Raw genomic sequence first — 12,022 nt, forward strand, 5'->3', positions numbered from 1 at the left:
CGTTTTCATATAAAAACTAGAAGAGTAGAAGTTGCCAACTTTCGATTTCGCAGACGAACGCAAACATTTTAGTCCATTGTCGACAGAGGTTTAGTTTTAAAACTTTTATTCTTTATGTTTTATATTACTAACTTCGTACGAAAATGTATTATATATGACCAAAGTTATACGTTTTATATATATATATATATATATATATATATATATATATATATATATATATATATATATATATATAAAGAAACACGAAAACATATACAAAATTTACGTCGATGAGAGGAACGATATAGAGAATCGAGGGTGAGGGTGAGGTATTTTAGGCTTAGGGGAGGAGATGATGTAGGTGGGATCATATTTTCTATTTAATATCTTTTTAATTAAATTAATAATAAATAAATAAGGGCAGGATAGTCCTTTTTATATGTGTTACGGATGAAAAATGCAACAAAATGATATTATAAGTATGGTTACACTACAAAAAAAACGTTAAGGACTAAACATGAAATTTTAGCAAACCATAGGGACGATTTCAATAGTTTGTTCTAAATTTTCAATTATATAAGGCTCATTTTATAAATTTTTTAAACATATGGATCATTTCAGTAACCTTTAAAATCTCAATTATACACGGAACATATTTGTCAATTTTAAACATATAGACAATTTCTGTAAGAAATATATATATATATATATATATATATATATATATATATATATATATATATATATATATATATATATATATATATATATATATATATATATATATATATATATATATATATATATATATATATATACTAACATTTTCTGTAACCAAACTAACATATTTCTCTAACCAAACTAACATATAAAAAGATTATGGCTAAATTCCTAACAACAAAAAACAAATGAAAATGAAAAACTTTACTATTATTCGACCTTTGTTTTTTATTATATAGAGTAATGTTTGAGATTTAATACTATTATGTATATAAGACTAGTGGGAGTGGTCGTGGTTTGGGACCGCAGTTTTGCCACCTCAGCTGCACACACCGTCCAGTGGCGTAGTTAGAATTTTATTTTAGGATGGGCTAAATAATTTACAATGTATGAATGAAATATGGGATCTAAAGTTTTAAATTAAGGTAGGGCAAATAATTTAAAAATATGAGTTAGATATAAGATCTGAAGTTTTGAATGAGATGAATTATTTTTTTTTATTTAACATATATATATATATATATATATATATATATATATATATATATATATATATATATATATATATATATATATATATATATATATACACTTGAACTTTTGTGGGGTGGGCCAAGGCTCACCTTTGCCTCTATGTGGCTACGCCACTGACACCACCCACTGACCACGGTCTCATGCGGTTTAGGTCGTGGTGCGACCCTTCAAAGTCGTGCAATCAAATTGGTTTGGGAGAAAACGTCAAATATTCGACCGTTGATTTTTTTACTTTTATTTTTCCTTTATTTCCCATAAATACACATATTTTATTTATTTTTTCAAACAAAACAAACCCTCCTCTCTCTCTAATTTATTAAAAAAAAATCATCAATTTTTTTTTTTTTTTTTGTAATGCAATGTAATGTTTTTTGAATTTTCAATTAAATGTTTTTTTAATTTTCATGTAATGAAAAATTGTGTTTTTATTAAAAATGAAGTTTTATTAAATTAAAATAGTTAAAATAATAATAATAATAATAAAAGATAATAAAAGTGCATCACTTCCTTGGTGTGGCAAGAAACCATACTTGTGTGGTAAAAAATGGTGTGGTACACATGTGGCAGTGAAGGAGTGCGGTTTCGGTGGTACCACTCCCTCCAGCCTAACTATTAAAAAAAGTATATGAACGTTGTTAATTTAATAATACAATATTTTAAATTATAAAAAAACATTAAGGGTCATTTTAGAAAGAAAAAAAAAAAAAAACAAATTTTTAAGACAAAAATCCGCAAATGATCATTATGATGTTAAATTTGTCCCCAAGTATTTCCTATAAACTTTTTACATGAATTATCCATTTAAAAATATCTATTAAACTTTATACCAGTTATAATAATAATAAAAATAATAAAACTAAAACAAAAATTGATTAAATGATTTAAGAAAACTAATATATTTAATTTTGAAAAAAAAACAAATAAATAAAAAATATAGCTTTTTCATGTATACAAAATACGATTGGTTAATGCGGTTTAAAAAAGTCTTGCGTGATTAATAAAAAATGGTTTTCGATAAAGTTGATATACTGAATAATTAATACAAAAAATTACACTTATTAATAATATTTAATTTATTATTCATATTTTTTTGGAACCGATAAATATATTAAAAGTCTCCACCACCGCGCGCTTAGCAAGTCACTAGACGGCAGAGAAAATAAGAACAAAAGTTTACATACAGATAAAAGGAGAAATGGATCAATCAACCCATTTGTAGTTACAATTCATTCGTCTATGTTTGATCCACACGGATACCTGAGACTTATTGATATATACCACCATTTTTGGAGACAAACAGATGTTTTTAATTACTCTGTCGCACCTCGCCTTCCAAATCCACCATATCGTCCTGTAGCAAATTGCGACTATGTTATTTTTTCGATCCTTATCCTTCCCAAAATCAACCAGATGCCCAGCTAAATCTCCGATTGTCGATGCCTGTGCTACTGGAATGCCACACAACTTCATCACCCAAACCCAAACTTCTCTCGCGAACGGGCAATACAACAAGATATGGTCAGAATCTTCTACATCTGCTAAGCAACAGTTGCATATCACCGAATCCACATCCAAACCTCTATTTCTAAGGGCACATAACGATGGGATACGCTTTGGCATTGCTCTCTAGATAAAACCTGTAACTTTTATAGGAACCTCACGAATCCATTTAACCCGATCCATCATTACCTGGGTTTGAGGTTTATTGATTATTTTCCTAAGAGCAACCACCTGAAACTCACCATCAGTTGTAACACCACACTTTCATCCATCATTTGAGGCCTGCAACTGGAAGGACCCAAGCAATGTCTCAATACTATGTAATTCTTCCGAGTGGACATCATTTTGTGGACGCGAGATCCAATCCCACGAGGGACCATCATCTTGAATTATATCTTCAATCAAGCATCTCTTTTTTCTTTTCCAGATGATACAACCCTAGGAAAGTAGATTTTAGAGGTTCGCCTCCAATCCAATAATCCAACCAGAATATAGTATCGTCTCCTATCCCAATGTGCTTTGTAAACAGATGCTCCATATTTATTCATATATTGCTCAAGGCATGCCGAATACCGGCAATATTGTTCCAAACTCCTATAATGGTTTTATTAGATATAACATTGGAGGGCTTGATATTGAGGTTATGAATTCCTTTAATAACACGGGCCCAGCTCGCCGTGGGGTTTGTTCCCAGACACCACCACCACTTGGTTAATAGAGAAAGGTTAAGAGCCCTGATTGAGCCCACACTCAAACCTCCCATATCCTTTGGGGCTGTTATTTTTTCCCATGCAACCCAGTGTATTTTTTTTCTATCCTCAACACATCCCCAAATGAATTTTCTCCTGATGCCCTCCAGTGTATTTAGTACCCCGATAGGTGCAACAAACAATGATAGATAGAATGTTGGAAGGTTTCCCAACACTGCTTTCACTAGGGTCAGCCTTCCACCGAAGGATAATGTTTTTGCCTTTCTTGTAGATAACTTGGAACGGAAACGTTCGATCACCGGGCCCAATGACGCTTAAGGTTCATATTCGCTCTCACTGGAACGCCTATATAGATAAACGGAAGTGACGACGGTTCGCACCCAAGTGGCACAACCCAAATTTGTACTTCATTAGGGCATGCTGCAATTCCAAACAATCGGGACTTATAAAAATTAATTTTGAGTCCAAAAGAGATTTTGAAACATCACAGTATCCGAGCAAGATTGTGTATGTTTGATCTGCTTCATTCGCCCACAAACAAGGCGTCATCTTCATAAAAAAGATGTGATATTGTCATATCATCTCGTGGTATCCGGACTGTAACATCCCAAAAGTCAAGACCAAAAATTTAATTTTTAATTAGGTTATTATAAAACCAACAGTACAAAAACATCTATAAAAACATTCATGTTAAAACCAAAGTGTCAATAATCAAAGCATGTTATCATAAAACAATATCATAGTGTAGTCCCAAAGATCTCATGTGCGGAAAACATAGTGTGACGCGCTGCGATCACCGACTCCTTTCCGTTGAAAACGAAGTACCTGAAACCAAAATTGAAAACCGTAAGCACACAGCTTGGTGACTTCCCCCATCATACCACATACCCAACATACTGCCAGGCAAAATTATGGGGTGCCCGACCTAACCTGTATGGCATTTTTGGGGTGCCGACCTACCCTGTTTGGCAATTCAGGGGTGCCGACCTACCCTCCGGTTTATCTCAACCGGCTACGGGGACTATTTCACCCCTACTACTACCACATAATAACACAGCATAAACATACTGTCAGACATATCTGTGCCCGACCTACCCTTCAGTCGACCGTAACACGGGAACTATTCCTCATGCTACATACTAACACGGGGACTATTATGCTAGCACATAATCATAACAACATACCAAATAATTATCACGAAGACAATTATCTCCACTATAACTCTTACTAGTGGGCCTGTCTTAGTGCCTTATACCCACTTTTACTGGAAAGTAACTCACCTCGCACTGCTAAAGTCATGTAGACAAAACTCTAACTGTTGGATAACAGGTTCTCGAACTGTCAATCATCAAAATAACACTCAATCAGCAATTGGGTTCCAACATAGACCCACAAGTCCATGCTTGGGGGTAAAAGACTGTTTTACCCCTATCTTAGCTTGATTCCAGCCCAAGGCCAAATCCAAAGGCCCAAAAGAAAGTCCCAACTTAAGGCCCAAGTGAAATTAGGGTTTTCACATAAAATGATGGTTAGGGTTAAGTGTTTCTCACTTTACCCATTAAGGACTTAATCCATTAAGTCCATCTCTCTACTAGACAAATCATATGGTGTGGTCGGGCTTAATACATAATCTAATTCCAATGGCCCAAAATGCGGGTCCCGATAACTCCAAGCCCATAATTCCAAAATTAGGGTTTTCTAAACCCTAATCAGGGTTTCCAACCTAATCATAGCCCGATAGGCCCAAAACTAAGTCTTTAGATCAATTAGGATTTTATTAGTTCCACTAGGGTTTCATAATTCGGGAACCACCCACTACCACCTTGGGTAGTGGTGGTCAATGGCGGCTCACGCCGGCGGCCACCACCTCACGGTGGTGGTTATGGGTTTTATTTTCATTATTCCTTCACGATTATAATTTTTACAATGAAATTCTAACACACACACACACATACAACCACCCTTGTGGTGGTACATGGTGGCAACCACCACCTCACGGTGGTGGTGGTGGCTATTCTCGCAAATTTATGGCCAAACAAACACCACATACAACATAATACATCAACACACCTAAACACATAGAAACACACACACACAACCACCTTCCACGGTGGTTGGTGGCGACGGAAAATGGCAGAAGACGGTGGTTTACCACGGTGGTCAAGGCTCGAACGAATCACTGAAGAAAGGACGTGAGGGATGGTGGAACCGTGAGTGACAAAAAGGTGGTAGAAATGCGCTCAACCCTCGTTGACGACATAAAGGAGCAACCGACGTCGCTGGGGACGACAGTCGCAACGTTCGACGGTGATTATGTCTTCACTGGAGCGGGCAACGATGGTAGCTTCTCGGTGGTTGCAGTTCCGCCTTGGCTTTTTCGGTCGATAATAGCGATTGTGGTGCAAGCAGTGCCCTAGAGGTAGCGGTTGAGAGGACCCCCTTAAATATGCCTTTCTCACACGCCGACTGCATAGCAACATTCAGCCCTTCCATTACCATTATGAAGAGTAATGGAGAGAGTGGGTCTCCTTGTCGTATTCCTTTCCCGAAATCGAACTCAACTGTGGGCGAACCATTTAAAACGACTGATGCCCTAGCGGATTTGAGGCACCCCCTGATCCACATCCTCCACTTTGATTCGTACCCCCATTTGTTCCATTATAGAATCCAAAAACTCCCAGTTAACCGAGTCAAAGGATTTTTCGAAATCCACTTTGAAGAGGAGTAGTTTCTTTTTTGTTTTTTTCACTCATGAACATATTTCATTTACAATTAGCGGCCCATCATGTATATTTTTGCCTTCAACAAACGCCGATTGTACCTCATTCATGTTATGGGCAATAATCCTTTTGAGCCGGATAGCAAGAGCCTTTGCTATAACTTTATACATGCTCCTAGTTAGACTAATCGGCCAGAAGTCACGACCAAGAACTAACGGATCCTTAACTTTTGGCACCAAAGTAATAAAGGAGGAGTTACACCCAGGGCTAAGTTCCCCATGTTGTTCGAAATGTTTAACAAATCAGAATATGTCTTCCTTCATTAAGTCCCAATATATATATATATATATATATATATATATATATATATATATATATATATATATATATATATATATATATATATATATATATATAAACTTGAAGCTAAAGCCATCAGGCCCAGGAGCTTTGTCTCCGCCACATGCCCAAACAACTATCCTGATCTCCTCCATAGAAAAAGGAGATTCAAGGTTATGACTAATATCCGAATCCAGAATATGAAACTTTTAATTAATCAATCTTGGTCTAGTAGGCCAATTCTCCTGGAACTTCATTCGAAAAAATCTATGTATCTCCTGTTTTATTGTATATGCATTTGTGTTCCACTCACCGTTTATAACCAACCCATGAATATGATTTTTCTGTTGTTTGATATTAACAAAAGAGTGGAAGAAACTTGTGTTCTCATCTCCGTTAATTGCCCATCTTATCATTGCCTTTTGTTTTGCATCAAGTGCAACGATCTTTTCATGTTCAACTATCTTTTGAAACATCACTCTCCTTTCCTCAATCTCCGATTCATACAATTCACGGGATTCATATGCTACATCCAACTCCTGTAACTTGAGTTTTAGTGTATGTAATTCTTTTACCTCATTTGGATAATCAACAACTCTCCATTTTTTGATTTCATTTTTAAAGAATTTGAGTTTTGCAGCTAGGTATCTGTCATGCGTCCCGTACCCAACGAAAGATTCCCAAGCTTTGGTTACCACCTGACCGAATCCATCCTTGTTCATCCGGGAATTGAAGAATCTGAACGGGGTTTTGCCAAAGTCCTCGGTCACCGATTGCAAAATAATTGGGCAGTGATCAGACGGTTCACGTGAAACAGCCACCACATATATTTTGGGAAAATGGTTGAGTAATCTTGGGCAAATCATAAACCTATCCAATTTACTCATTTTTGGATCCGATTGACAGAAATAAGTGTAACGGTGACCCCCCATCCTTAAGTCTCGAACACCAGCTTATAGTGACCTTCCCATGGATACCCGACCAAGTACCAAGAATAATTAGATAGTGACTAGATCTTATAATACCCTCTCTTTTATTATTTTGTTTTATTTTATACCACTATTTTAGTATATTAGTTTTATTTATAATAAATGCAAAATAAAATATTGATTAAATTACATCATTAAAAATAATTTGTCGAGATGTTATAAATGAGACGAATATAACCAGCCCCCAGATCGGAAGTGAATCTATGACACAACTTGCTCAAGAAAAAAGAAGCCATGAATGAATCATCAGATATTTAAGTCATTGGTGGTGCATAAATTTACAACGCCAACAACAACAATGCAGACAAAAATACTCCGTAGAACCACCGTGGCTGAGCCGCTGCACTAATTAAGAAACCATCGCCAAAACCTCCAATTGGTTCGTCCGGCGGCAGCTGTGCTGGTGGTGGCGGTGAAAGTACTGGAATATCACAACTCCCAAACGTCGCATTCACCCTGCAATACGCAATGTTCGGACATCCACACGTCATATGACCATTCGCTTGATCAACGGCTTCCGCAGCTCCTCCGCCGTCACTCCTCTGGTAAAAGTCAACCGCGATATAATTCGGCCACCGTCCGCCTGCTGCTTGTTGGCATGTGTTCATCATCGAGATCAGTGAAGCGGAGTTATCGATACAAGCTCCGGTTACATTAGGGTTAGTGGAAAAGTAGTTTTGAAGAACCAACGCTCGTGATGTTGTGTTCATTGCAGAAGATTCAGATCGATTAGGGCATGAACCAGCAATCTGACCCTCGTTTCCATCTAAGACCCAATTAGGGTTTGCAAAATCTCGATCAATCTTCTATTAAAAAAATAGATATAAAAAAATAAGAATGTTATTGATCTAAACTTACATTGGTTTTCTACGACGTATGTCCATTCATATGCGAAACCTTCAGATGCTTCTTTTGTAGATTTGGAGGTGAAGACAATCAGGCGCTGATTCCGGGAGATCATATCGGTGATTATTGGCCATTCGCCACCTTCTTTGGGCATTCGATTCAAAGGAAACATGTATTTACTAAGCCCGGATGCATTAAACACCTTCGTCAATCCATCTTCTGATGTCACATAATCCTCGATGAAAATGGTGATGATTTCACTCGGATTTTCCTCTAAAAACTTTTGAATTTCTCTTAGCACATTGATGGCTGGTTGCTAACAGTAAAAGAACAACGATAAAGAAGCTGAAGCTAGCTGCATGATTCATGAATCATATAGAAAGAAGAAGATTTGCTCACATATGCTGTGATATTATAGCACTTTCCCCCAAAGGAATGGCACATCCAGATATCGTCGTTGAAGTCATACATATCCAACATTAATCCTCGAACTCCATTCTACGTAGACGAATAACACATCAAAATGGATGAAGAAGATGAACCAAATAAGTTTTATAAGGAATCCGCTTTAAAATCTTACTCACGCGTAACTGTGAAGCAACATCATCTTCCTGATTGGCAGGACCAAGAACAGGGGAACCGGTAGGTGATGTTGAGCCGGAAAGCGCAAATGAATTATGAGTCGTCAGCCATGAATACCGATTAAACGGGAGCCCATTCACCTGTTCGAAAATTTAAAAAGTTACGCAAAAACCCTAGAACAACAATCGGATTTGAGACTCTGTTCATCTTCGTTCTTCCCCAAATACGAGTTTAACAAAGAGAAACTAACTTCCAGACCTTCGTAGTAGGATTGATTGGTTGGATTCGAGTGCATCTAGGGCGGGTATTTCCACTCGCAGGGCAGGTTCCACACCGCAACCCGTCGTCGCATTTGTCGTCGTCCATGGAACATGTTTCTCCGATCTGGTTCCAAATTGTGGAGGAATTAGCGCCATGAATGAATTCGGGAAATTAAAAAAAAAAATGAAGAGAAGAATCAAAACAGACCTTTAGAGACGTTGAGAATTGGAATATACAAAGTATGGTGATGACGAGGATAAAATTGTGATGATCGAATCGCGGCATTTGGAGCCTTCTTCTTCGGCAAGAATCTTGATTATAGACGGAGAGAGAGAAGCGGGGCGGTTATATAGTTTGGAATTAGTTTTGAAAAAATCATATTTTTGCATCTTGACTTTTACGTGAGTTTGGTTTGACTCTTGTTGGCTTCTTTAACGAGGAAAATTAATATATGTAAAATAAAAGGACCTACGATCTTTTAAATACTTCCAACTTCCAAATTTAGTCCATTCTAAAATATTATGAGAAATTTATTTTAAGTTGTTTGATCGTACTTGATTGAATTAAATATAATTAAGTAAATATTTGATTGAGTTCGACCTAAACTTAAATATGATTGAGCCATAATCTTGAATTAAATTTGATTAAATCGTAGTTTGATTGAGTCATACATGCGTGTTTGACACGAAACTTTAAAAACCGTTTAAGAGCTTCTAATTTTTAGCTTTTAACAAAACGCTATATTTTAAATAAAAAATTTCGTTTGACAGTACGCACGTTTAGCTTTTAGTTTAAACAAAACGTTTCAAATTTAAAAACTACTTCATTTGGCGTTTAACAAAACGCTACTGAGCTCTTGAAATCCATTTCCATAATTGCCCTTAAAAATATATTTATATATTTACTTATTTTTAAACAATTGTTCTTTTATGTAATTTTATATATTTTAAAAGCTCTCAATTATTTTTGTCAAACACTCATATAACAAATAAAAGTTATAACTTTCGGCTACTAGCTATCCGGTACGTGCTATCAGCTACACGCTACATGTTACCCGCTTCCAGCTAACAACTACTTTTGTCAAACACACCCATAAACTTAAATATGATCATGACAAAGTCAAAGACTTCTAAGTATGATGTGATATAATAGTTTGAATTTAATCGAGTAATACCCAAATTATTACTTATGGTGACAATCGTGTCATGTTCGGTTTAAAAAACTCAACCTATACACAAGTCATATAAATATTTGTGTCATCTTGCCAGTGTCGGCCCATGGGCATGGACAAGCTGGGCGACTGCCAAGGGCCCTCAATGCGATAGGGCCCCCATTTTATACTTGTTATAGTGTTTATATGGTAATAGCACCTTAGTTTTAAGTATTTTGGACATGTTCTTAAATCCCAATACTATTATTATAGCCGATTAAAATAAAGCATGAGAAAGTGATACTGAGACCAGACGTGCGATTGCTTCCTACTTCCAATGCGCAATAACTCTTTAGATTTCAATGGAAAATCCAAACGACGTTTTTCCTCATTCAAGAAGCAACGGTAATCGATTTCTTATATTTCTAATTTCTTATTCAAAATTTCAAGTGATTAAGTGAATCAGTTATTTGATTTTCTTATATTTATGATTTTCCGAGTTTCTCCATAACAACCACCGATCAAGGAACGACAACCAGTGAATCGAGTCTGATTGCTTTTTTTTTTCTCACGATTCCAGAAAAACTGAAATCGATTCTTGCCCTTCTTCCTTTCGATTTCCAATTTATTTTACTGAAACAACACAAGTGAATGTGAATGTGAATCTCGATTCATGCTCTTCTTATTTTCGATTTCAAGTTTCTTTTTCTTGAAAATAAGACGAAATCGAGAGTAGACTCTATGTATGAGTATCTGACCTTATTGTGAATATTTGTAAGTTATACTTTCTAGCATTCTTGAAAATTCTTATTATTTTGTGCAATTCATTTTTTTAGTAAAATCTATCTTTTTTAACTTCGTTATTTTATTTTGTGTAGAATCATAATATCTAAGTATAGACCTTCTGAATCTGATTATGAATCAATGCATATTAATTGTGAATTGCAAGTCAGTCTACTCCAATTCTTTGGAGATGATTTCTTATCTTTAGTTTTTTTAATTACATGGAAATTGGAATTGGTTTCTTCATTGCATTTTGTTATCTCTTAGTTTCAATTTTATTTTTTCTTTAATATGTTTGGTATATGTTTGTTGTTAGCCTCTTATTACTGAACAATCTAATTAAACTCAAAGATGATCTATGCATAAGTTTTTTAAGTAAATAAATTATGTTGATGTACAAGAAAACGATGAACTGTATAAATGAGCAAGAATATTAGGACTGATAGAGCTATATATTTTGGGCTGATAGAGCTATACATTTTCTTTTTTTACATGTATAAAACTAAAGTACCTTATATAAAGATTGGTTATAGATTGATAAGACTTGAAGATATTTCTAGACGTTTTTGCTCTTACTGTTGGTTGATACACAACTAAGGTTGAGATCATATTGGGTGGTGTGTTGTTCAAAGATGGTGTGAAATTTAGAATCATATTTTTATTTTACAATCTAAATCTCTTATATTGGTTTTAAGACAGATTTATCCATGTTAGCAATTTTCAATACCAAACATGTTCTTTATTATATGTATAATAAGGACATTTTATTGGCTTTAAGACAAATTTACCCATGTTATTGACAAATATGATATTTGTATCTCTTGGACCTTTTATTATATTTTTTAATTACAGGGACCACATCTGTAAGTTCGTGTATTAACCTTTTATGATAACTTTTTTTAAATG

At 35.3% G+C, this 12,022-nt stretch overlaps 2 protein-coding genes across 2 annotated transcripts; both read right to left on the reverse strand.

Annotated features, from left to right (window-relative positions):
- Nucleotides 1-6,714: 6,714 nt before the first annotated feature.
- On the reverse strand, nt 6,715-7,437 carry LOC111876645 (uncharacterized). Its single transcript, XM_023873193.1, has one exon. The coding sequence runs from the start codon at nt 7,435-7,437 to the stop codon at nt 6,715-6,717; it is 723 nt and encodes a 240-aa protein (XP_023728961.1).
- A 285-nt stretch (nt 7,438-7,722) lies between these two features.
- LOC111876738 (PI-PLC X domain-containing protein At5g67130) lies at nt 7,723-9,629 on the reverse strand. Its single transcript, XM_023873311.3, has 6 exons — nt 9,391-9,629; nt 9,181-9,306; nt 8,925-9,062; nt 8,740-8,838; nt 8,353-8,656; nt 7,723-8,260 (listed from the first exon to the last, which is right to left on the reverse strand). Exons 1-6 carry the CDS (start codon nt 9,466-9,468, stop codon nt 7,773-7,775), a joined length of 1,233 nt encoding a protein of 410 aa, XP_023729079.1. The 5' UTR covers nt 9,469-9,629; the 3' UTR covers nt 7,723-7,772.
- Nucleotides 9,630-12,022: the final 2,393 nt, after the last annotated feature.

This window comes from Lactuca sativa, chromosome 2 (genome assembly GCF_002870075.4).
Source record: "Lactuca sativa cultivar Salinas chromosome 2, Lsat_Salinas_v11, whole genome shotgun sequence".
NCBI classification, from domain to species: Eukaryota; Viridiplantae; Streptophyta; class Magnoliopsida; order Asterales; family Asteraceae; genus Lactuca; species Lactuca sativa.